This window comes from Myripristis murdjan, chromosome 6 (genome assembly GCF_902150065.1).
Source record: "Myripristis murdjan chromosome 6, fMyrMur1.1, whole genome shotgun sequence".
NCBI lineage: Eukaryota > Metazoa > Chordata > Actinopteri > Holocentriformes > Holocentridae > Myripristis > Myripristis murdjan.
Genome location: NC_043985.1, coordinates 7399025 through 7426535, shown reverse-complemented (window position 1 = coordinate 7426535; position 27511 = coordinate 7399025). Strand labels below are relative to the sequence as shown.

General features: G+C 44.5%; 1 protein-coding gene across 1 annotated transcript in view; it reads right to left on the bottom strand.

The window, feature by feature from the left end:
- zfpm1 (zinc finger protein, FOG family member 1) overlaps positions 1-27511 on the bottom strand; it is a 117863-nt gene that overhangs the window by 11740 nt on the left and 78612 nt on the right. Inside the window, exon 4 of the mRNA XM_030054323.1 lies at positions 19416-19549. Within this exon, the coding sequence (XP_029910183.1) occupies positions 19416-19549 (134 nt within the window). The remainder of the gene's footprint in view (positions 1-19415; positions 19550-27511) is intronic.

Here is a 27511-nt window from a genome sequence, read left to right as displayed (position 1 = left end):
GCTGCCAGGTGTAAGTTTCCTGCAGACACAACCTGCCGGATGTACTCTCTAATTTGATGTCCAGTGCAATTTTATTTCCTCAGGACCCTTTTTTTGATGCAATTAAATGTCTCTTCTCTTGTATTTTGCTATTTGAAATGGAAAGTAGATCCGGCAGTCAGCGTCTGCAGGGACCTTCCACTTTGTAGCCTTGTGCCAGGAAGAAACAACCTTAAAGTTCTTTCACAAAGCATGGTAATGACACATAATAGGGTGTCGTCACTTGCTGGCATGAATCCACTTTGTTTGTGTTTGTTTATTTGCTAAAAAGTGATAGAATACAGCAATGTGGTTTAGCCGTCCAGCGGAGCTCCGAGCAACTTGATGAGGAGATTTCACCAGCATGTGAACTCCCGTCACACCCAGGGAACTAGACAACCAAAGTTCAAAAGTACAAAAGTGCTTTAAGATACAACCACAGCCACCGCTAAAGCTAGCTTTTACTACAGCTGATTCGCTAGTTAGTGTTTTTGCCTGTATGCTAATCAGATATGTCACAGACACAGTGATAATGAACTAACCAGAGACTAATTTCAGCTCATTACTGTGGCAAGAGGTTTCAATGATCCAATCACAAAGTACACGAGATCTATCAGAGGTGAAAGTGAACACTCCAAAATGAACCTTGTCCATTCGATTCCAACATGGCTGCAACATCACCTGTAAGTCCTCTGTTTAACTGCTCATGTTCCCCTCTATCGGGGCTGCGTGACAGAAAGTCAAGCATGAGATAAAAAACAAAACAAAACAAGAAAAAAAATCGAACATAATTGCAGTCAACTGGGAAAACACAGACTGCCCAGTCTACGGCCAGTAAACAGCGGCTTATAAAGGGAGAGCCGGCGAGCGCTGGACGATCACAAGCCGAGAAGGAAATGAGGAAATGAGGGGAGCAGGGGCTGAACAAAGCCATGCAGAAAAAGAGGGGGATAGATATAAATGAGAAGAGAGGACAAAGGAGGAGAGGAGGAAAACAAAGAGAGAGACCCCAGGAGAGAGGAGGAGAAGAAAGGGAAGAGAAAGGAGATCAGATGAGGTCGGCGGGCTGCTATTCAGCCGGCCGCCATAATAAGATCCTCTGTGGATACACTGGACAAAGACTGGGAAGTCAACATGGACTGTGTGGAGGTATGACAGAGACACCAACAGTGACAGAAAAAGAGACAGAGATAGAGAAGGAGCGCATGCCGCTGAATACATAATACACTCTCTCTCTCTCAAACACACACACACACACACCTGTGCCTCTTTAGTACAATCTTGTCTTTGTTCATATGAGGCTCAAGAGCATTCCCTACGACAATCACTCCCAGGACACAGGCTTATCCCATGTCTCCATGACACACACACACACACACACACACACACACACACACACACACACACACACGTATCAGATAATACTGTGTCATCTTACAGTGCCTTCACATGCTCTTGCTATGGCAGATGGCAACCCAGATGTTCGCCGTGTTCAGAGGCAGAGGAAAGACGGAAAGTTCCACCTTGCAGCCTCGCGGGTGCAAACCCGCCGACGAAAAGTGGATTTTTTCCCCGACTTTCGTCTCTGCGGCGACAGTTTGGAAAAGCAAATGCCTGATTTCCATTCTAATTCCTGCTCCGATTCCCTGCTTGGGGTTGACTTGCACTGGGGATAATATCTGGTCATTTCTGCAAATCATCTAATAATTTCGAAAAAAAATAAATAAATAAATAAATAAATAAATAAATTGAAAGTGAATGACTCACTGGAGGCACACTGGCATCACGGTCAAATGGATTATCTGAGGAGAGGTTTCATCATTGTGGTTGACCGCCATCCCCATTATGGTTTATTAAACTACAATGTGAAGGCAGCCTAACACGGTGCTGATGACAAGGGGTTTTGCAGGGAGGGAGCTGCTGTAAGCCATGTGATGCAGTACCGCTAAAACGACACCAGGAGGCAGCATTCACTCAGCAGCAGACCTCAGACCACAGCGCCTGAAGCCTGCTGGTCAGTCAGGGTGAGAGGAGACAGGATGGGCTCAAAGTTAACTACTCTTCTGGCCGCTTGCATGCTGATTTGTCGCCCAGCCGCCCGCTTTGCGCCGGGTTCTGCAAGGTGCAGCCCGTGTCTCTTCAATGACCATCCATAATTAAGGAATAGCCCTTCCCTAACCTCAGAATTTGACTCCATCCTGGTTTATTAATTGGTGTCTAAAGGGATAAAAAACAGCCAGATGCAGCAAATGAATGAAACAAGATGCAAACCACTTTTCTGAAGCGAGCCATTTGCAAAATTCACTGATATTCCCGATAGCCAACGGATCATATACCTGGAATAAAGACACAAAAAAAAAAAAAAAAAAAAAAAGGTGATATTCCCAAAAATTTCTTAACAAGTGGCAGCCTCGTTTACAGTGAGCTCGCTCTGTATGTTTACATGCTGAATGATACTTGGTAGTCATACTATGGTGTCCAATGCTGCTGTTTTGTATGGTATCAGTTTTACACTGCCTTCTGTGGTGTCATCATTTCCAGGTTGTTTTTTTTTTCCCCAACCCAGCGAAAAAGTTGTGCACGCCAGGGACGTGCTACCTTTCTAGGAAGAAAAGCAAGGAATGGACAAAAATGGAGAGACAAAAAGAGCCCAGGATGGGGAGGACTGATGCGTTCACAGGGAAACGTTTCAGCTATTTGGCGAGAAAGGCTTCCTTGGGCCCGGGTTGTGAAAAATCTGACTGCACACGTATCTGACCTCCGCTTTTTTTCTTTTTTAGTCTACAATGATCCACCAAAAACCTTGTTTCTCCTCCCAGCTCCTTATTTCCCAAATCCGACCCATTAGAGGAAAAGGAAAGAGACAGCCCTGATCCACAAGGCGTATCAGTAATCTGCACCCTACCACTCCATTTAAGTGTCTGCTTGCCTAGGGTGAAAACCTTTGCTTCATTAGGATATGGACTGATCTGAGAGATAGGGCGCTAACAGGAGCTGTAACTTAAAATACCTCGGGAAGATCGACTTTTGTGGGAAGACAGTCGGAGCAGTGAGGGGAAGGACAGAAGGAAGGCTCTCAGTCTGTTGTACATTGAAGATTGAGGCAGAGCGTATTGTATTTCATGGGGAACTAGCGCTGATGTGGAGATACGGCTGCTTTTGTTTTAATTTGTAACCCAATGCTGGAGCCGTCTGAGCTGTAAGTACTGCTAATTTGTTTCAGACTAATTCATCACGGCCATGGCTTTGGAATTCACCATGATAGGCCAGTGGGGAGAGCTCAGTAGCGCACAAGTGGAAAACACACACACAAAGAGAGAGAGAGAGAGAGAGAGAGAGAGAGAGAGAGAGAGAGAGAGAGAGAGAGAGAGAGAGAGAGAGACAGACACACACTTGCACAAGCACACACACACAAGTTGTCTTGAGAGAAAAAAAACAGGAGTGTCTGCGCATGACAAAAGCTTAGAAATAGTCAAATATTACTTATTCAAAGTACAATACTGTCCCATCAGTCCATGTATAAGAATAAACAACAGCAAAGGAGGGTCCGTCATTTCAGAGGCTGTTTTCTGTTCATTAAATGGGTTTAGAGCGATATGTCAGGCCAATACTAGCCAATAGGTGTGGCTGCTCCCTGATCCCAGCCGCTGAATGAAATCTTTTATTTCTGATATCAGATGCTGGCCGGAGGATTTCGAGGGTCTAAATGCTGCGTCAGAGGCGTTTCCGTCCAGACAAGTAAAAACCTCTTGGGTCTCGGGGTTGGTCGGAACATCTTGTGCATGAAAATGGTGATACTGGCACAAAATATCGGCTTTGATCAGTTTCAGTCCCCAAAAATTTCAGCATCAGCTTTCGAGAGCCCGCATCACAAACCAGGCAGCAGCCAGAGAGACAGACTTCAGGATGAGGATGAGAGCAGGGAGCCTGAAGGTAAGGCTGGGCAACGTGGACAAAACCAAATATCAGGATTTCTTTGACCAAATATCTTATGAGTTAGAAAACAAACAAACTGTTTCCCTTTACCGTAATGCAGCCTTTAAAGCCAGTCCAGTACCACAATACTGATATAATAACAATATACTGAGTTACCTTTCTTGAAAAGGAAATGCTTCCATCGGTTCGGAGGCCAGCCTCAAGTCTCACTGGGATTCAGGAAATAATACAGGAGCCACAGTGTAGATATACAAACTGTCTGAAACGACTGGGAATCCAATCAGCCCTCAGTCATGATTTGTGTTGGGGAGTGACTAGCTGTAACATGTAACAGCATTATGTAATTAAAGTACAAAACGCGGCTCAGCGAAGATGTTTTAGGACAAATTTGAGTGCAACAGCATCAAGAGTAGGAGCGTCTCCACGTCCAGACAGTCATCTGGCAGGAGGCGCTCAAATTTTGCACCTTGATTTTGATTGGCTCTCCTGTTTGAATTTGCACCGCCTCTTGTCCGCCAATCAAATCAATGAACCTGCTCCAAACAGCCGGTCCGCCATGTGTGAGACCAGCCGACCACATCAACTCTGAAAATTCAACAATGTTTTCCTTGTGAAATCAGAAATTGGCTCTAACGTCTCTCTACAGTGTAAAACATTGAAATGCTTGATGTCAAACCTGAGGAAACAACTACAGGTGAGTGAATGTAACCACAATCAGCTCCTCCAGCCCCGCCATCTTATTGATGTGCATTCAAGACATAATTTAGTTCTACATTTTGCTCAGTGTCCGTCCAGTAGGCGACATGCTGATGTTTAATCTCGTCCACCTGAAGTTACACTGAAGACCTTTTCAGAAAAGTCTGACAGTCCGTATAGAGCTCGGTGGAGAGGTTCACACTTCCTGGTTTAAACTTGTGTTTTTTGGACTTTTCAGATTCAGATTCAGATTCAGATATACTTTAATGTCATTCAAACATGTCTTTATATGTCAGATCTAAATTCTACACAGATTCTCAACAATCCACCTGCCCCTCCTCTGTCATTTTCAGCTCTATCATGCAGAAAAGTAATCAAAAAGTCAATCAAATCAAATCAAATCAAAACCTTTTTCCTTCATTAAGCTCCAGAAAGAATATCGAGACGATTCAAACTGCAGAATAAGAGCACGTGTTGCGTTGATAAATTATCTCCAATCTCAACTTGCAACAAGGTTACAGACTACAGTGTGACTGCAGACTTGTTGGACACACACACACACACACACAAACAGTCACACACACACACACACAAACAGACACACACACACACACAGAGCTTAAGAGCCAGATAATGAGAATCAAAGAGGCACAGGGCCAGATCACAGTTTGATGAGAGTGTGGTGTGTGTGTGTGTGTGTGTGTGTGTGTGTGTGTGTGTATGCGCACATAATTAACCAAGCCAGTAGAGAATGCAGATGCCAGAGATGTGGGGGTGAGTTAAGGGGAACGGAGAGGCCACCGGATGGTATCGAAACCCCTTTTCCCTTCTCTTGGTTGGACTCTGATCGCGGCGAACCAAACGGCGAGGCAGCACGACTACCTGTGCTCTTAAAGGAACTCCACTTTATGCACATTTTGAATGATTCACCTGAGATATACACAATGTACCCCATCAAAGCTGAATATCTTATTTAAGTGAAATAAAAATTCTACAAATGTATGATCATGAACTATATAACAAAAAAAAAGTTCTCCACTGTGTAAACTGTCCAGACACTCTTGCAGGTGTCATGTGTTGAATTTAAAATATGTAGCATCTTAAACAACTGCATATTACAGTAAAATGAATGGCTGGCACACATATGCAAATGCAAGCCGGTGCCGCCTGCCCTGTCTGAGGTTATACGTCGCTGTTCCACAGGGGGAGACTGATGCGATGTGATGCGGCAGAGGGCTACTGAAGGATGCCTGCTGTGGAGAAATGCATGCTTTACATGATGCTGTCACCAAAAAAACAAAACAAACAAACAAACAAAAAAAACGACAGTAATGGAAATAAGATCTGCAACCACTTCCATTGATTTCCACAGGTACAAATGAAATTACATCTTTTTCTTGACTGGTTGATGCTCTAAACCCGCAGTTTTCATCGAGCGTCCATACCTGAAATGTTAGTATCATCTTTTTTTTTCTTTTTTTTTTTTTTTTTTTTAAACATAAGAATGTGATGTGATTACTGTAAGCACATAAGAGCCTTAATCAGTGGTGGTGTGTGTGTATTCCTAAATATTAACAACACATCTCCTATAAACCGTGTTGCTTCTTGAGGATGTCTCTTTGGCTTAACTGAAGACGATTAACAAGATAAAAACAAATTATTTGTACATCTGCCACTGCCATAAAGCTCTAACTGTATTTACTCTGGGTCGTTCATGGTAATTACACTGATGTCTCAAAAATAATATGATGTAATTGTGTTCAAACGCCACATTGACATTTTTGTAACAGAACCTTGTAACATTTTTGTGAATGGATGCAGCTGTTTGAATGGTAAGCATTCAAAATTCAAATTCTGAATTCAAATTTCTAAACATGCTTAATGCAGAGTGCAGACTTCATTCCTTATATCCATCATGCTTCTAACCACTAAATTACAGGCAGGATCACCAAACCTGGACCTTGGAGGGGGCACTTGTCCCGACTGCCTCCCTGATGTCAATTTTCTACCTCGGAAAATATCTTCTGAACAGATTTCTTGCACCTTTTCTCCCATTCTCATTATAAATTCTCATTATAATAATGATAAAAAAACTGCAACATCAAATACCCTTCGGCTCAGGTGCAAGCGAGTGCCACACCTTACCATACCTAATTGGCGCCTTTCTCTCTCACAATCCGCCCATCTAGCTATCCATCCCTCCCATCCATCTATCAGCGGGTTGTCAGGCCTCCCCGGCAGAGCAACAGCTACGTCGAGAGCGCCGCTTTAAGCCCCATCAGCCGGAGGAGAGTCTTTGAGCCGTAGACTAAGCCCCCTCGCCCGGACCCTGGTCCCCTCATGAATATTAACCAGCCCCGAGCCTGGCTTTAATCTGCCTGATCCCCGCACTGCTGCCGCCGAGACGATAGCGAATCTAATTATTTGGTCTGATATTAACCCCCCACCACCCCTACCCGCTCCCCCTCCTCCCCGCGCACACACACACACACACTCACACACTCACACACTCACCACCACCACTGCCATCTCCGTCCCCACCCCAACTCGCCCCGAACACCCCGTCCTCGCCATCACTGGAACATCCGCGCGCGCATGTGTGTGAGTGTCAGTGTGTGTGTGTGTGTGTGTGTGTGTGTGGACGCCAAAGACACACGTGCCGGCGCTGCCACCTTCCCCTGCTTGTGCACCAAACTCAGTTCACATGTAACACTACCCACCAGCCGCACCCAACCCCCGCCACCGGTGCAGCCTGTGATGCCCTCTCCTTATCAGCCCCGAAAAACGCCCTCCTCCTCCGCTGATAAAACTTGAATGCAAATGATGCCGGGCTGATTTCATTTCTTCATTTTCCTCCTTCTCCGTTCCCTTGTTCAGTATCAGAATTGATACACAGCCTCTCTCTCCCTCTCTCTTCCTCTCCCCGGGGAGCAACGGTGATGATGACAGCGATGAAGATGGAGACGGGGCGGAGAGAACTTTCCCTGAACTAACCCCGGCGTCTAACCCCATCTCACATCGCCTCATGCTATATATACACACTTCAATTATAAGGAAGGAAATAGAAAAATACTCTACCCCCCAACGCCGCCACTGCCGCCGCCATACCCTGCAGATGAGGAGATTAAGATTTCTTGGTACAGCTGTCAACGGTCACAGTTACACTGCTCCCACTGGGGAGTAAGTGTTTGTATATGCAAATGAGGCCTGGTACGTCTGGAACATTACTATGTCTCAATGCTGGATATTGTTTCACCTCGTTTAATATGGTTTACATCGCCTTGATGGTCTGAGCTGAATAGTCCCGTGGTCATTAAATGTAAAACACATAAGCAAATAAACTGTGTAAGTGTGTGTGTGTGTGTGTGTGTGTGTGTGTGTGTGTGTGTGGGTATGAGTGCAGTGTTGATACTCTATTTTGCCAACGCTGTGTGCTGGTGTTTAATCTGGATATGGTCCAGTCAGTGTCAGCCACCTCGAGCAGAATGGATACGATGCAGTCTGATCGTGGATTTATTACAGAATGGATCGCTGCTGCACCGGTTGTCTGCGGGACTGAATGTGAAATTTTTTTTTGTCAAATTCCACACAAAAATTGTATCAGTGTCATTTCTCTGAGGCCTTATCCACAAGTGCTTTGGTGTCCCGCGCTGGTTCACCCGGCCAAAAATACAAACATAAAGGAAACACTAACAAACGAGGGAAATACTTGTTTTGTTTGTCTTTTTTTGACATGAAAATGCTCAAGTGTAAAAGATATCGGTGGAAAGTAGCTGTGAATGGCAGGTCCAGTAAGAAAAAACACTGGGAGCAGCCTTCGAAAATGCCTATTGTGAGGCGCTGACCCCGAGCAAATACAGTAGTATAATAGTAGCAGTCTGATGTTGCAGATTATAAAATCTTTCATAAAAGGTGTCCTGTTCTGCAGAGAGCCCCCCCCCCCGGTGCGAAGCATGTAAAAATTTTGTGTGTTCTTCGCACGCTGGAACTCCTCCAAGCCATGTTGACCTTTTCAACCGCCGCTCATTCACTCACTCGCTCCTTCTCTCACAAAATCATCCGTTCAATCATCCAATTCACCTTCTTCCTCCCTTCTCCTCTTTCACTGTCTCTCCCAGACCCCCTTCCTCCTATTCACCTCTTTCTTTCTTAATCTCCGATTCCTCCCTCTCTCTCTTCCTCTCCCCAACTCTCATTCCTAACCTTCCGTCTGCTGCCTCCCCCCCCTCCAATCCTATCTCTCTCTCTGTCTCTCCCGTTCCCTCGCTCTATATCTCTCTGCTACAGGAAATGGTTTCTTTCCCAATCCAAGGGGTTGGAGGGGGGTACTCACTGTCCCAAACAAAGAGGTCACTGTGTGAATCCTCCAAAAATACAAAGAAGAAAAGGAAGGCAGATAAAAATCAGAAACCTACTCTCATCCGCTTCTCTCTCTCTCTTTCTCTCTCTCTCTCTCACACACACACGCGCACGCACACACACACACTCCCTCGTTTTTCACTCCCACAAAGCATTTCACCAACACTCAACGACGACATGCTCTTTACATGGTATATTCTGCTCACAGGCCAGCACAGCAGATACACCACCACGGCTCCGAATGGAAACCTATTCCCTTGTGCAGGCGTGTTCATGCACATCTGCACATATCGCCGCACACCTCTGAGAAGAATTAAAAAAAAAAAAAGAAAAAAAAAGAAAAAAAAAAAGAAAAAAGCGAGAGGGAGCCAGGTTTGATGAGCTGCATGCAAATGACATGTAAAAATATAAAACTGCGATACTTAAAACGGGGGCCGAGATAAGAGATTTGAAAATGAGGCACTCTTGGAAAGCGGGCTCCTGAACTGCCGGAGATGAGGCTCAGAGATAGAGAGGATAGAGGTTTTCCCTCTCCTCTCCTCTCCTCTCCTCTCTTACACCTCCTCCTCCTCCTCCTCCTCCTCTCCACTTCCTCCTCCTCCTCCTCCTCCACCCTGCACAAGCCAGTGCAGATGACAGGGAGATGCAGATACCAGCCAGTCATTGCCACTGAGTGATGAGAACGAACACCTCCTCCCCTCCCTTCTTTCCTCTCATCTAGTCCTCCTCCTCCTCTTCCTCTCCGTTTCCTTCACTCGCTCCCCATTTCTCTCCCTCTCATATTTCTTTGTGACTCGCATGTTTTGTTTCAGTCGATGGACCTTTTCCCCCTCTTTTCACTTCAGGTCCCCTTTGTTCCTTTTTCTTGCCTGGCTGGATTTCCGTCTATCTATCAGTCTTCTATCTTTCTTGCCTGGTTTTTCCTCCCTCTTTCAAATCATTCTCTCCCTCTCTCTCTCTCTTTCTCTTTCAGGGTGACAGAGTCCTCTGTCAGGGCCAAGATTGACAGACTGAGAGACAGACACCGACTGTCATGGTGTGGGCAAGTTATACGACAGGCAGAGGTATAGAGGTAGCCTATATAGAGCACACAGATTCGATCACCACAGATAAAGAGCTAGTTCTCCTTACGGCCCACAATGCACCAGGGCAACATTATGAGGCAATATTTCCATCACCGGGGGGGGGGGATGGGCGTTTGATAATCAATGTGGAGAGCAGAGAGAAGCTAAAAGGAGACAAAAGTACAAGGATAATACTTTTGAACGCATTTCATTTGATTTGACGAACTAGCCTTTAGATTTTCAGCGTGGCCTCCGACGTTCAGCGTTCAAGGCTCAACTCACCCATAAAAACATGGAAATCGCAGAGTTCACACTACCATCGCTTTGCAGCAATTAACAACCAATGACCTGGTAGCCTAATTCGCCACATGACCCCAACCCTAACCCTAACCCTAACCCAGAATAATCCATAGACTAGTTAAAGGCAGACCTATATGTCTGGCAAATGACTCAATCAGTCGGAGCGTCACCCACCTCGGATATGATGGAGATTCCGGCGTAATAACAACGATTCGGCGTTTTAGCGTTATTTTTCCATCAACTGTGTGACCACACGCCTCATTCCAGTGTCATGTGGGAGGACAGAACCTCAAGTGAAACCCGCTGTATCCTGTCTGAGGTCGCTTTGGCACCTGCTGTGTTTGGTCTGGTTAAACCGAACCCCCGGTGCACTGACCCCTGTGGGACGGTACGTTTGGGTAGGGGAGAATGTCCTCATCCAACCCTGGTGTGCGCCAAATATTCACACCTGAGTTCAAGCCGAGAGAAGTCCGGAGTGATTCATCTCACCGGAACATGATTTGCATTAATGGAAATGCCCACAGCGTTACTCAAAAAGAAGTTACGGCTGCTTTCATCGGATCAGTGGAAAGCAAAGCGGGCAAAGGAGTAGTAACAGCAGGCATATGTGGAAGCGGCGTGATACAGTTGTGAAATCATGGCTCTGTTGTCGTATCTCTGGCTTTCTACATGGGTACTGGGCTCTGACAGCAGTTCGCTTATGCTCGATGATCAGAGTTGCACCACTCCCTCACGTTGTGTTTTGTTAATCCTCCTTTGGATGCTACTGCAAGAGGAGGACGGCTGCCACAAACATTAAGTTCCATGGTTTTAAGGATATTCCTTGTGTTATGAGCCAAACCTTTTCTCTTATAATACGCTTTCATCTCCGACCAATAACAAGCAAGCACCTCACTGTGGTTTATGTACCATCACCCACTTTCATTTGAGTGTGAGAGCCAACACAACCAAATCAAACAACCACTGCTGGACCCAAATATTTGACTAATTCGGACATTTGCTCATCGGGAAAGGTTTTTAAATTTTGGGATCTGGATATTTGCTTTTGCTTTTTTGTTTGTTTTATAGTAGTCCACTGTCTGCTGACTTTACTCATCATTTTTTACAGTAGTGAAATGTCAGGCTGATATTTTTTGAGGTGTTGCGCTTATCAGTGCAAACTAGCCCAAAAAATGCAATGAACGTATAGATTTTTTCATATGCGATTGGAGCGGGCATGGCCACAGAAGATGTGGACAAGCCAAACAGTAAATGCGGTAAGAAAGCGACGTAGCAAGCCAGTGGTTTGAGAAGACAGAGAGAGGAAGAGAGCTGCATGGCTGAGCGACATAGACAGGGAATGAGAGAGAGAGACTGATGGTTTAGAGCGGTAATCAGTGAATGGAGAGAGCGGAAATATACATAACAAATGATAGGGCCAGTAGTTTCCAAGATTAGTTGCAGACAGCTCCCTCCCCAAGAAAACACCTTAAACAGTTGTTGTTGATTACCACTGAAGCTCTGGAGCCCAAATACATGCTATTATGGACCATGCAAATATGAAAAAATAACCTAAGGGAGCTGCTAACTCACATACAGCAATTTCATTCATCTGGCTTTCAGAGTTTTAGTGTCCCATGATGGTGTAAACGCCATTTCAGAGAATTTTTTTGCCTTGACAAGGATAAAATTCTCAATATTTCGAATTTTTTAGGCATGAAAATAGTCTACTTTATGCACACTGAATATCGGCTGCTTCAAGTCAAAAGCATTTGCATCAGCTTCCAAAAAGCAATCTAGCTCTGCCTCTGATAAATACAGGCCACCGAGTTGGTGTAAAATTTGTTTGTCAATTTTTTCATGCCCGTTCCTTATGTATCATTTTCTGCCGGGTTGGGAGGGGGCATTGAGGAAGGTGTCTACCACTTACTGTAATCACCAATTTGTCATCTTCTGAAGGAGTACCATTTTAATTAACATTCTAATTTGATGGGCGGAGGAGACAGAGAAACAGAGAGGCAGAGAAACACTGTTGATGAGTTCTGATAAAATGTAAGATCTGAATCAGGATGTAAACAAACTGGCTTGGAGACACACACACACACACGTATAAAAAAAAAAAAAAAAAAAAAGCTTGAGAGAGAAAATGATAGAGTGGGTGGAGGAGCCGGTGATCACCTTCACTTGTCCTTCCAGGGGAATGAGAGAACAAGGAAGTGGAGAGGAGAAAAGAGGGAGAGGAGACGAGGTGGAGGGGAGGAGAGAGAGGGAGAGTGAGAGAGAGAGAGAGAGAGAGAAGAGAGGAGAGACTACCCAAAAAGTGTGTTTGAAAAGCCGTGGGTGGCGCGCCTTATCGCCCCAGTTCTCCTGGAGAGATTATTGGGGGATTAGTGCGAACGCTTGTTTCTAAAACATGATGAAAAGACGTTCGGCGCGTGATAACGCTTTGAACTCCCCTACTCCGCTCCTTCTAGGATCGTGCCTTCAGGCTGCCTTTCCACGAAAGACAGGATGGTGGGGGGCGGGGAGGGGGGTGGATTGAGGGAGGGTGGTGTGGGGCGGGGGGTGTTGAAGGGAGGGAGAACAATAACGACAATGTTATAAGTGGAGTTAAGTCCTGTGGTAGGGCGCTGCACAAGTGGGATGGGGACTTTGGTTTGGGCTGGTTCTCTTCTCTTTTCTGGGACGGAGCAGCAGAGACGCCACACTGCCCCACACTCGAGCATCCACACTGTAACTACCGGCACCGTCAGCACCCTAAAACCCCACAACCAAACCCCTCAACCAACAAGACGTTTTTTTGCAACGATTGCGCAACTTTGGTCCAATTGCACGCGCCTCCATTATCAGTTAATTAAAGCAGGATCCAATCAGAAAGAGAAGAGATATTATATCAGATTTGTATGTGCGATCCAATCAGAATAACAGCGGTGTCGCGTTCACTCCTGGGTTGCCATGGGAGGCTCGCCGAGGAGGACCTGGTTGTTCACTCAACCAAAAACTGTGAGGAATCAGCAGCCAACTGATCAGTTGATCAGTAAACATTATTATACCCTGTTCTAAAGTCCAACAGCCATATCAGCCAGAATATATTTAAATAGATAAATGGTTTTACGCCTCTTTCTCAAGAGATGCAAATGGCAGGATTTCCATATGACACAGGCCAGTTAACATGCTGCTAATCTAATGAAGGAGATCTGCTGAAGAGAGACACACAGAGAGAGAGAGGGAGAGAGAGAGAGAGAGAGAGAGAGAGAGAGAGAGAGAGAGAGAGAGAGAGAGAGAGAGAGAGAGAGAGAGAGAGAAGACTGGATCTCATCTTTCTCCTTCTCTGCCCCACCCTGATTTCTTAGAACTGACAAACTCTCCCCCACCCACACAATGATACACACACACACACACACACACACACACACACACACACACAAGCTAAGACTCTCCTCTCTAAAATATACAACTGTATCAAATAAAAACAACAACAACTTTGCATTACTGAAGTGCATGTCTGTGAGTGTATGTGCATGCCTGTGTCTCTTTGCGTGTGTGTGAATGTGCTGCTTGAGTGTGAGTGTGTATGTGTATGTGTGTTTGTGTGTGTGTGTGTGTGTGTGTGTGTGTGTGCGTGCTCAAAATGCTCCCCCGATCTAGTTGTGTTGCCGGGTAGGCCTCGTATTAAACTGATAGCTTATCTGCTGGGACCGAATAAGAAGCAAATTTGTTGCGAGAGGAGTTGAGTGAGAGAGGGCAGTGCTGGAAGGGGCAGGACTGCCAAGTGGGCCATGCCAATCTCACCCAGTGATGGGGGGCAAAGCCTCGGGGCTTCAGAGATCCCAATATGGCTGAGGGCTGTGGAAGACAGGTGGCACAGGTAAGATAGAAGTCGTGAAGAAGACGGTGGAGAAAAAAAAAAAAAAAAAAAAAGACATACGGCGTGGAGCAGATGGTGAGAGCATGTCTGAGGCAGGGAGCTGAGCGGCCAACACTAAGGATGACCAGCGTCCTGCCACAAGAAACATCTCTGTGTGGAGATGATTTACAGCCGATATCCACACTGTCAAACATGATCGCTTTTAATGCCTTGAGGCCTGTGATGAAACCCCATTAAATCACTCTTTTATACACAGCAACCAGCAAAACCAAAGTAATATACTTATGATGTGCACATGTTTCAGTTAATACTAAACATGAGCTGAGTCCCGACAACCTGAGCACATCAGGACTTACCACAGGACTTTGTCCCATTTGTCTCTGCAGCCGTCCCCTGGTTGATGTGACTGTGTGCCTCAGATTGTTATCATGCTGAATGATTAAATTCTTCTTTAAATTGAGCTTTTTTTTCTGATTCACTGTATAATCAACAGGGATTGCCACAGATGGGCTGGTGGTGGTGAGGTCTGGTTATTCTCTAGCTTGTGGAAATGAGCATATCAGTCAATCAATCAACAGCATAAAGATTTCTAAATGATACCCGGCATTTGGAAAAAAAAAAAAAAAAACAACTTAAAAAATAACCTAAACCTGCATCTTGCAAACTGATGACAGCCATGAAACTAGTGCTAAACTGGATTTTGTAGACAAAATCCAACATATGATAACGCTGACTTTCAAGGTTAGTGTTATCTAATTGAAGTTGCACTGCAAAAACTCAAAATCTTACCAAGATTATTTGTCTTATTTCAAGTCAAAAATGTCTTATTACTAGTCAAAATATCTCATCACACTTAAAATAAGACATGATCACCTCAGAAGAAACTTGTTTTTAGACAATTGTCCCTTGTTTCAACTGAAAATTTGCTTGAAACAAGTGAAAATTTGCTTGTTTCATTGGCAAAATTTGTTTCTTGTTTCTAGCTAATTTTCACTTACTTCAAGTGAATTTTCAGTTTTTCCACTGGCAAATTTTGCCAATGAAACAAGCAAACTTTCACTTGTTTCAAGTGATTTTTTACTTGAAACAAGTGAAAATTGTCTAAAAACAATTTAAGTCTGAGGTGATCATGTCTTATTTTAAGTGTAATGAGATATTTTGACTGGAAATAAGACATTTTTGACTTGAAATAAGACAAATAATCTTGGTAAGATTTTGCGTTTTTGCAGTGTGGAAACTGGATAGTGATGAATATTGTGGAGCAAAACTTAGACTGGCAAAATGACGGATTCCAGATTCTTTAGGAAGTGTTAAAAAAGCTTTTTTTTTTTACTTGGCAGTTGCATCTTGCGAGACGCTGATGCAACAACACAAAGCTGCCCCGTGTCTCTCAAGGAAGATGGACTCGTTTCTGTACTGTTCAACCCGAAGCTGCGCTCTGCTTCCTTTATTATTTATGGACGCGTCTGGCGCTTCTCAGCACTGTCATGATAAATAACAAGGAGGGAGAGGGAGAACTTCTGGTCAGTGATCCTCATAAGGAAAACTATCAATATGACACAAGTCAGTGCTATTTCCTGAGTAATTCCCACCAAACAACTGCATTTAAACACACACACACGGTCAATTTGGACTTACATCACTATGGATTTATATGGTAAAGATATATCAGCCTTCATATCCAGCTGAAAAAGATGGGTAAACTCCATTCTTCCAAAGAAAGGGCGTAAACTGAGTGAAAGTGGGTTGATCTGCGCTAAGTGCCTGCTGGTTCTGGAATAAAATCTTTTGACGGCAAACACTGGACGGCAGCGTTCGCGGCTTGGGCTCCGGCACACCGGCAGGAGATGAGCAGATTTCTCCCCTCCAGCACACTGAGGAAGGATAGCCCTGACCCCTGCCGACCTCACGGGCTGGGGAGGGAGGGAACGAAAGGAGGGATGGAGAGATGGACGGAGGAGGGGGAGGATGTGGAGTGACAGGGGGAGAAACACAGGAGGAATGTGAGATTACCGCCACTATCTCCGGCAGATACTGAAGGCCCGTCTCCTCACTCCTTCGGTCGGTTCAGACCGAGGAGGAAGAGGAGGAGGACGAGGAGGAGGAGGAGCAGAAAACAAGGAAAACAATGGGGGGAGAAAATGTGTGTTAACAGTCAAAAAGAGATGCTTTCCATATGCAAAGTGCTCAGAGGAGGGCAAAGCAGAGGAGGAGAGGAGGAAGAGGACGGTATGAGCAACGGAAGGGAGGGGAGGAACAAAAGGTGATGGGTGGGTGAGTGTGCGCCTGTGTGTATTTGCTTGTGTGAGTGGGTGCACACACACACACACACACACACAAATACACACACACAAAATTTATCTGTATACTCAGGACTTCACTGATAATAAACGAAATCTTAGAAATGAGAGCCTATCAAGCAGGAATCAATCATTGGGGTTTGTTGTCCAGGAGGATGGCGCCACGCTGAGATAAAAGACAGGCGGACGTCTGGGAAGAGCTGGGAGGCAGGGGAGGAGAGGAGAGGAGAGGAGAGGAGAGGAGAGGAGAGGAGAGGAGAGGAGAGAATGTAAAAAAAAAAAAAAATCTGGGTGTGTGGCTGGATTTGGGACAGGTTCGGCACTGGCTCTTAACTGGCTGACTAAAGCAGACTGGAGTGAAGCCTTGTGTTGAGCGACATTTACTGACTGGACCAAAAAAAAAAAAAACAAAAAAAAAACACTAACAAAACCCGTCCAGATGACTAATATAAGGATATGATAAGGAATAAGGATAAGACAAGGGAGCCAGGTAGTCATAGAAGAATAGCAGAAAAGCTAAATGACTGTATGTGTGAGTCAGCCTGTATCTGCGTGTGTGTGCGTGTGTGTGTGTGTGTGTGTGTGAGAGAGTGTGTGTGTGTGTGTCCGAGTATGCGCTCCATGCCAGGAAGCCTCTCCCAGCATCAGTATCATATGATTAGATGGACTCACACATGATGCACAAGACCCAGCCTCTGATAGGGCTCCATCCGGTCCCACACACTGTTCCCAAGAAACACACACACAAACACACACACACACACACACACACACACACAGATGTTTTCATTTCAAACTACTGACACGCATGAAACTGATAAGGTGTTTAGTCATTGTCTCCCTCTGTTATCCCCCCATCCGAACTCTGACCTTTGACCATCCCGATTGAAATGCCCTCGGTGGCTCTGAGCGCGCTCTTTAGCATGACTCACCCCCCACCCCCCACCATCACCCCCCTTTGGGGAAAATCCTATAAGAAAAATGTGCAAGATACATAAGCAATTATGAGGCATCATGGGCCGGTCATGAGAACGTTTTAGTTCATGTGTCTTAGTACATCACACAGAGTTGATATTCCTTTCAGAAATCATTTAAAAACATCTCATATATTTACACACCAGTGAGTGCACGACAGTTCATTTCAATCTTAAAGGGACTGTTCATCCATTTTGAAAAATGGGATGTTATTTCACTTCCCCCCAGCTGTTCTGTAGGAAAGTAGTGGCGCTATCTTCCTCTCATTGTTACTGAGTGCTGGATACTGGCTGGATGCTCCACATGCTAACTGTTAGCCTCCTGCCATTGAGCTGAACCTCCCCCCAGCTAACACTCTTAAAAATACCTGCTTTAATCCGCCTTAATAAGGTTTAACATCACTCAACAAGTGCCACTTTCCTAAACTAAAATATATGATTACCGAGTGCACACGGACAATAGTTTTGCTCAAATTACTGTTTAAAACCATATTTTTTCTGTTATCAACATTCAGAATGATCCGGTGACTTCTGCACTTCCTGATTCACTCTGTGCCAGAGGAGCAGTAGAGATACAGGAAGTAGATTTCTTGAATTTTTTTTTTCCTTTATTGAACACATGTACGCATGTTTATGTTGGAGGACAAAAATAACACCTTTCTGCAGAGTGCTGAAAGACAGCTGGCAGATAATGATAACTTTTTTGAGCAGTTTTTATGCCATTTCAGGTTGCAGGGGCAGGAACAGGGCAGTTATTTTGAAGAATAAATGAGTGCACTATCTATTTAACAACAGCCCATTATTATAAAAAAAAAAATAATAATAATAATAAAAAAAATACACCTGTGGTCCTAACTACTGAAGGATCTAAGACCATCCAAGATCAAACTTGTTCTGGGATAGCACCCTTCATGGCAACATGTCACAAGAACGGAGGCTTACATATCAAGTCATTATAAAAGCTTTAATTTTATTATTATTATTTTTTTTTTAAATCAGTAGTATCAACAAAACTTGATCTCCAACTCTGTAAGGGCTTTTATTCTGATGTAGCCATAGTCTGTATGTTTAAATATTGAAACGCTGAGATATGCTCATGCTTACAGGACTATAAACCAAATGAAAGAACATACTACATCATTGTATTTACAGGTACAGCAGGACACTTCATGCTGTTCCTCTAATCAGAGATTAGTATTTTGTTGGGGTGCTTTGTTTTCTACTCAGAGCTGACAAACTAATATTGCAGTTGCAATTCTTGGTCTAATGAAGCCTGTCTGTTTAAATGCTTGAAAGACAAAGTTTCTGTTTACTTGTTAATGATTATACAATTCAAATAAAGGAGGGTGTGCTGGATGAGATATCTGCTATCCAATCAGGTATTGCAAATCACTCATAAGAGTCTCATAGCAAAGGCTAGGCAGAATGATAATGAAAAAAAAAACAAAAAAAACATGCATGTCATAATGCTTTATAATGCATGTGATTTTCCTATGGAGGCTTAGGTGGCACTTAAAACATACTGGGATGCCTTGCAAAAGGATAAAAAAAAAATCCATTAGAAACTGATATACGCTGTTTCAAAACAGGCATCAGTAAAAATTATGTTTAATCAGAAAAACACAAAATTACTGTTTAAGATTATGTCATTAACTTCACAGCTGTCTCATAAGCATTTAACTCCATTTTCCTCCCACATTTTGTGTATTATATATTACTTATGATGTGCTAATGCCTGTAATCCACCTAATCCAAGGACCACTTCAAGTAAAGTGTTACTTAATCACAATAATAAAGCAGTAAACATTTTAATGCATGTAAAATGACTAAAAATGTCCTTCAAACAAACAGTTAAAAATGAACCAGTCCCCCTAACAGTGGCCGAAGCCAGCTTGGACAAAGATTGGCTTTGACCCCTCACCTCCGTCTCCTGGTCATTTGTGCTGTCCTCTGATTGGACAGTTCCTGGGTAGGGGCCCCACACTGTTTCTGGATGCAGATCCCTGCGAGCCACCACCCTGCTGTCCTGACTGCCTTCATTCAACTCCAGATCATCTGGAGAGAAAAAGAGAGAGAGAGACAGAGAGAGAGAGAGAGGAGAAATTCAGCATCAGCCTGGCTTCACACTGGGGTTACAACAATGTATTGGTTTATTGATGCATTAAACTGATATTGGCTTTTTTTTTTTTTATTAGAATCTACTGATGTCTGGTCAGTGTGAGTCACCACCAGTGTGGTAGGAGAAATCATTTCAGAAATCATTCTGGTGATGAAATTCCTCAGTAACTTCTTAGGAGAACGTGAGGCAGATTGTATTGTTGCCTCATATTGTCTTCTTCCATTAATATGGCTGTCATTTGAGTTTTACTGCTGACTCAGGGGCTTTTCCACCAACAGGAGTAAAATTCAATGGGAAAAGTGAGAGGACTTGAAATTTGGGGGACATGAGGTCACACTGAACTTCAAATTCACCTTAAGTGATGCCATATTTCCATTTGAAAGTGAGTGAAATAAAAAATATACATATCTACATGTCTTGTGCATCATTTTGCATATTACTCTGGAATTCAGCAGGACATATTTGGGATCTTTGGAAACCTTGGGCTCCCCACTGGAAGCTAAAACAAAGCTTTGTGGGTTTGAACAAAGCACAGCGGCACAGCAACAACAAACCCGGCGAAGGGTCTGTCCGGATCGAAGCAGATGAAGATATTAAGCATCGGCCAAAACTGACAGCGGCACACCGGGCAAAAGCAGCGTGCAGGATTGAACTTGACCCGAGCCCTCGCAGAAAGAAAAGGACGGTGCTCCAAAAAAAAAAAAAGAAGTCCAACAGCAGGGGGAGTGTGACACAAGCCGAGCGCTCTCTGTCCGGCCTGGTTCAAACAGAGGAAACTTCTAGTGCACTTCCTCAAAGTGATAACTGCAGAGGGATGGGAGTGAAGGCTGTGGTCTGAGTCTGCTGCAGCCCAGATAGAGCCAGATAGCCGGGAGGCATGGAAGACTTATCCATCTATTTAAAACTTAAGACAGCCTGCTCCCGCAAAGGGGGGGGGGGGAGAAAGCACCCCGTTAGTTGAGAGCGGGCTGCAGGGTTCCTCCACAAATCTGGGGATGTAACACGCGGTTTGAGTGATATTATTGACCGCTGCAGCACCGGCTCGTCACCGGCTGGGTGAGATTAATACCGACTCCCTCAGTGAGACGGTGCCCCTCAAAGGTTTGCTTCTGGACATCATAAAATACCCCCCCACCACCACCCACCCCTACTAATCATGACTCTCCCTCTCATAAACAAACGTACATACAGCAAATCTGCCCCCCACCCCACCCACCCTCATGATTTTGTGCCTCAACCCCCCCCACCCCGCCTGCCCCCTTTCCTCCTCCTCTCCTCCGTGATTCAGGCGAGTGTTTTTGGGGCAGGGAGGTGGAGGGGGGGCGGTCTAAAGTGGCGGGCCCGATAAGAGTGTTTGTCTAACACTCTCCATGTCAAAACACTCATCTATCTTCTCTGTATCTATCCCCACCAGAGAACAACGGACAGACGCTGATAAAATGGCTTTCCCACAGCCGGGGGTGGGAGGTATATGTGTGTGTGTGTGTGTGTGTGTGTGTGTGTGTGTGGGTGGAGGGGGAGTTATGGAGTGTGCAGCAGGAAGGAGGGAGGAAAGAAGGAGGAACGTGGAGTGGTGAGAAGTAGACGTTAATTTAATAAAGAGCGCCCTTTCATGCCAACGGAGTCATCGAATAATACCGCGCTGGTGTCGGAGAGGCTGCTGTGGCAAAGTCACACAGGAAGTGGCACATTTGTCTCGACTCGCGGCTCAAAAGATGCAACGGCGTGCTAAAACCGTGTACTGAACGGCACCCGTGCTTTTTCAAATTTTGCTGCGAGCTAGGCCGGAGGTGAGACCGGCGCTTGATCCGATCTCGTAATCGTACTCGGGGAAAATGACTCGATGTGCTCAAGTGCTCGCGCCGGGTGTTGGTGCACCTTGGGTATCAATCATGGGGTATCTCACGCCGCGTTCAGAGCCTCCCGCCCCTGAGCACATGAGAGCATGACACCGATGCCAGACGCAACAAGATCTGACCTGAACCTGCTGCGCGTGGGTCAGGTTGGGCTGAATTTTTCATAGAATGACTAAGGTTTGGATCGGGCTCTGGCTCGCAAATATTGTCAAAGAGAAGCCGTTGGCGTCTCTTTGTTGAGATGCACTTTGCTGTTATTGCTTTGTTAAAAGGATTGATGAGGATATAAGCAGCTGGTCGGGGTCTGGTCTCATGAAACGAGGTAAAAGTGGAGTGTGTTCGGGTTTGGGACGCAGGTCTTTGGGGTCAGTTCATATTTCAGGCCCGGTCCAGGTGCCAAACCAAACATGACTCCTCAGACAGAGTCAGCCGGTCTAGTGTAACCTGCCGGCCACTGGAAGTCTGAAGTCAAGTGTCTGTCCACTCGGTATCCTATCTCCCATCATTGTACGGGGGCCTCAGTTTGGCCACAGTGACTCCCCTTATCTAAGCACTCCATCAATGTCCAGTCGGCCGCCACGCCATTGGCCAAGGCTCACCACATGACCTCTTATCAGCCACTCCAGCTCCATTGACCCTCATTGTGAAATGGTCAGAGGATTTGACCCGAGTGAGCCAGCACAGATATTAACTTATAAACAGCCCCGTCACAAGGATTAGTTTGTCAGTTATTAAGGCTAAACACGTGTTATCCGGCTCCCTCGGTGACCTGTTGCGTCACATCCCTCCATGTCGCCCCGACCTCAGAGGGGCCGCTCACTGTCACGGGGGACGGGGCAAAATGAAATAAGCCCCAACTTTTTCTGGAGTGGAGCTTGATTTACACTGATAGGTTTAAGTCACTACAAAAAAAAAAAAAAAAAAAAAAAAAAAATTACTGATTCCATTGTTTCAAGTGAATGTGGTCTGATCAATTCCATTTTTGAAAAAAAAAAAAAAAAAAAGTAAAACATTAAATTTTCGAATGGATTTGAAAATTAGTGACATGGAATGAAATAAGGAAATAATAAAGAATATGAGCCAAAGAGAGAGAGAGTGTGTATAGTGAACTGAGAGATGCACCAACAACATCTGTTGTGCTGGTATCAGTGCCGATCCAGCTCAAAGTACTCAGATCAGCAAATCACGCCGTCCCGACACTGAGACCATATATCGTGTTATAGCATATACTGATGACATGCACTCGGGAGCAATATAAAACTTTTCAGAAGGGGGGAAAACGTCTCCTGATGTGAAAATGCTGACGTGCTGCTGTTTGTGAAGTTCGGTGTTTTAGAGGAGAAGTCGTGTCCATGCGCATGAAGGAGCAGTCTCTCTTTTATTAGGAGCCACACTGTCCCCTGTATCTGTTTACCTATTAGGAATCGGCTGTTTTCACATGTTCACATTACTTTCACATCACGTAGTAGCCTATACAACCTGTACACAGTGCATTCTGGCCTAAGGACAAGGCTGCAGGCTTTCACGAACATTTAACCCTTTGAAACCTGAGCAACTTGACTTGACTTCTCTCAAAAACATGGGAAAATGGGGAGAAAGCAACAAGAAATGACCTGAACATTTGCAAGAAATTAGGAAAAGGCAACAAGAAAATGACCTGGAAATTAGACTGAGTGTTCGCCACTAAAGACAATCAGCAGTGTGCCCGGAGGGTGGATATGAAAAAAGACTTTGAGGGTGTTGTCTTGCTTCCCGTACCAACACACGCCATGTTTGATGGATTCTGCCTGGTCTGCCTCATCCATACAAGCACACAAGGAACCTCCCCCCTCTGTCCACCTTTACTTTTGCTCTCTTGGGGAGCCAACAGCTGTGCAAGAGGCTTGCAGGTGAAAGGGCACTTCAACCTTTCCTTAAAAAAAAAAAAAATCCTCCTTTTGCACACTTGCTGTTGGCGTGCCATTGGTTAAGCTACCGCATGGCAATAGTGGCACGCATGCCTGAGGCTGCTGACCCCTGCCCTAGCCTCTGTTATGCAGCCTCATTTCTACTGTGTTACTGTTATTCATCCTTAAATAACATATTACATAGTAAATGCTGGTTCCTGTAATTGAATTGTAACAGGGCAATATTGAGCAGAATCGCCGACTGTAAACTGAGTCCTTGTATCAGCGGATCTACTGAATAAAATACTCCCGGCTCGTATCGGTTCCGGAAAACTGCTATCGGTGCACCTCCGCCTAATGAGCGCTGCTTGCTAATCCCAGCAGGTTAGCTGTGTTCACTGGGGCAACATGGGGCTGCCTACAATCCTAATCCCTGTTAATTACTCCTCTTGCCCACCACAGACCTTCATAATAACCCAGCAATCCTTATCAATATGGCTGGGCTGCACTAGCCATTACTACCCTCACTGCTCCGACTGATACTAGCTCCAACACTGCTATGCGCACACACACACACACACACACACACACACACACACAACAGCACTTCGTTGTGATGGTGCTAGATGACCCGATCCCAAAAACACTGGGCTGGTTGGGGTTGTTATCAATATCATCCAGTTCTACAGGATCCACACCGCTGTACTCATTTAGTTCTGACACTGTACACACACACACACAACTGCACTTTGTATATATATACACACACACACACACACACAAAAAGATATGCAGGCACATGACAGCCACACACAAACAAGACACATTGTGCGCACACACATCATCTAAACCCAGTGCACCCCATCACCACCACTTCTAGCAAAATACACATACACACGCATGCGTACACACACACACACACACACACACACACACACACACAAACACTTTCACACACATACAAAGCCTTATCGATACGGACGCTTCAGCAGCCACTGGGGCGTCCAGGCCTCTTTGACAAGCCAACACAATAAAACAATCAGTCCGTCATTAATGAAATGACTAACGCAATTAACCGATGAGTGGGAGAGAGAGAGAGAGAGAGAGAGAGAGAGAGAGAGAGTGCAGAGGGCGGCCGACGGACCCCGAACAACAACGGCGACATCGTCTCAGGACTTCTCAGCAGCTGCGTCTGCTTTCTGTCCATGACCAAAATTAATAGGAAATTTAGTTCCCGTTTTCCAATCTTTGTGCTTTTTGAAAGGAGTCAAATTATGTCAACAGAAACGGCACAGAGTTACATGCTTTATCAGGTTTTTTTTTGTTTGTTTGTTTGTTTACTAACAACCACACTGCCAAATAACAAAAAGTGCATATTCTGCATCTGCACCGAAAAAAACCTGAATCCCTGCTATAACCGTTACTGCACGACCAAACCACAGAGCTTTGATTTTAAATCCCAGTTGAGATCCAACGCTTTTCCAAAGACCCCAAACATGCGCTGCTGAATTCCAAAGAAACGAGTGTATAAACGAGTAAAATGATGCACGAGACATCTTGATATTTTCTATTTGATGTGACGCTGCAGCTATAAAACAACGGCCTCATGGCTTTGAATATTTCCTCAATATATGTGTGGTGGAGTTTCAATGTGCTGCTCAAGTGCTATGACAGGCGATGTGTTCCTTGCTTGCTCGTGGCTTCAAAACTGATCACAATTCATCTTCAGGAATAATGAAATCTGTGTTCGCCCCAGATGAGGTTAGAGGAATCGAACATGAGGATTATGTCTGCAGCAGGGATGTGAACACGATGGAATAAGACAAAAGGTCCAATTCTGAAATTTACTGGCTGAGATTATGGAGTATTGACGGCATGGGGTGGCTTAACAACTTTCTGAATGCAGCTGGAGACTGGAAGATGTTACATAATGGAATGTATTTTGCTGCAGGGTTTTAGCTGAAAACTTTCCCTGAATACCGGCAAATGAATGAATGGACTGCACCTTACTGAGAGTGGCATCATCAGGCGTCATAAGCACATGATGAGGCCGTTGTTAGAGCGTGATAATTATTATAGTCAGCGCACGCTGCAATAAACACATTGTGCAAAAAAAAAAAATGCATGAGGTTTAATATTTCATGGAACAGCCGTATAGTTACGGACATGACTGCGATTGTCATGTCAATAAAATTATATTGTCCGAAAAGCTTCTACTGGGCCAAAAATAAGTAACTAAATAAATGAACAGATAAGCAAGCGAATGAATTAATCAATCAGTCAGTCAACAAATAAATAACTACATACATAAACAATTAATATATTTTTTTATTCTGATGTTATTCTATTATTTTATTTTTAATTGCACTTACTGTACTTACTAGTATTTAGTATAGTAGTTTTTGTACATACATACATACATACATTATACACATACACACACATCTATCCATCTGTATATTTCATATTCATTACCATCTGTATATTTCACATCTCATATCTCATATTCTTAGGTTAGCCCTTATTGTATATTTTTAGTTTTTAGTTTTTAGTCTTTATTGTATATATTTAGTCTTTATTCTATTTTATTTAACTTTATTATATGTTTTTACTGATGCTGTTGTAACACGAGAATTTCCCTGGTTGGGATCAATAAAGTATATCTATCTATCTATCTATCTATCTATGCATAAATCCATCCATCTCTCTATCTATCTATCCTCTCTTCCTGTAATGCAGCACAGTGCAGTGTGTGTGTGTACAGTGTTGAGGATCTGACTGAAGCGGCTCAGATGAACTCTGATGGTTGACGTGCGGTTCAGGCGACACACTCATTAACTCCCAGCCCATCCTTGCTCAGTGTACAGTCTCTCCTGTACACAACTGCAGCCCAAGGGATCGCCTCGCTCATGTCTGAAGTCACGCTCCATCATGGATTATATCTCAAACAGAAGACCCTGCACATAATATCAGTTCAGCGCAGTGGGACGCCACCTAATCCCAATCCAACAACACAGCGCTACTGTGCTCGTGTTTGTCCTCGGTGTGTCGCAGAGCCTCGACCCGCCGGGCAATGATCAACTCAACTCCAACAACGCAAAGGTCAGACTGACTCAGTGTGCAGGGCTTCACGTATGCAACAACTACGGAAAAAAAAGAAAAGAAAAGAAACGGCACCCCGGGACACCGTCCTTCATCGACCAATACGAGAAGAGCATCCTGAACGAGAGCCAGCCTGATTGGATATCAATGAGAAGGAGGGCCGGGGAGGGGGGGGGGGGGGGGGGGGGGAGAAAACACAGGCGTAACCCAACACTGATGTTCTCCTCTATCCGGCCTAATTGATTTTTAAAAAGACTATTGTTGATATCAAATGAGCACATCACGGCAGAGCTATTGATTTTTTGACACCGTACAACAGGAAATCTTTATCTGCGTGCCACTCCGACCCCGCGCTAATAGGTGGGGTTTAACCTCTGCTGAATGACAAATCCCAATGCTTCCCTTCCCTATTCTTCCTGGAGTCCTCGTGGGAGCCACGGGACAAATAAGGACAGATGCAGCTCCGTGTCGTATTAGGAGAGACGGCTATCTCGACTGTATGAAAGCCTGTTTGCTTATAATGTCAAATCAGGCTCTCTTAGCGTGAGGAACGCCGTCTGTTTAAATACAAGACCCATCTTCCATCACATGAGATGAAATTTTGAAATGATCACAAGTGAATACAGCAGCAAATAATGCAACAATTGGGGTTTTCTAAATCCATACAGCCAAAAACTCTCCTTGCATTTTTTCGAATCCCCGTTTGGTTTAATATGGGCGGGTTTCATATCGTATGTACGTCGCTGACAAAGCAGTAAATGGCAGATATGAACGATACTTTTTTTTTCAGCTGCTGGACAAACTCCAATTACTCTGAACCTATGGTTATGGTACCATTTATTTTCTGCCGATCAGTTTATGTCATTGCTTTTTTTTTTTTTGTTGAATACTTGCCGAGATAATGTGGCATGCAGTTTGCCTGATTCTTGGCTGTTCCTTTACAGACCGAAATAAATCCAAAAATGAGATGTGTGTCTATTATTTTATACGCAGCAGCTGTTTTGGTATTGGAGCAATGGGTCAAAATGAATATATTACATTTTCTGAGTAACTT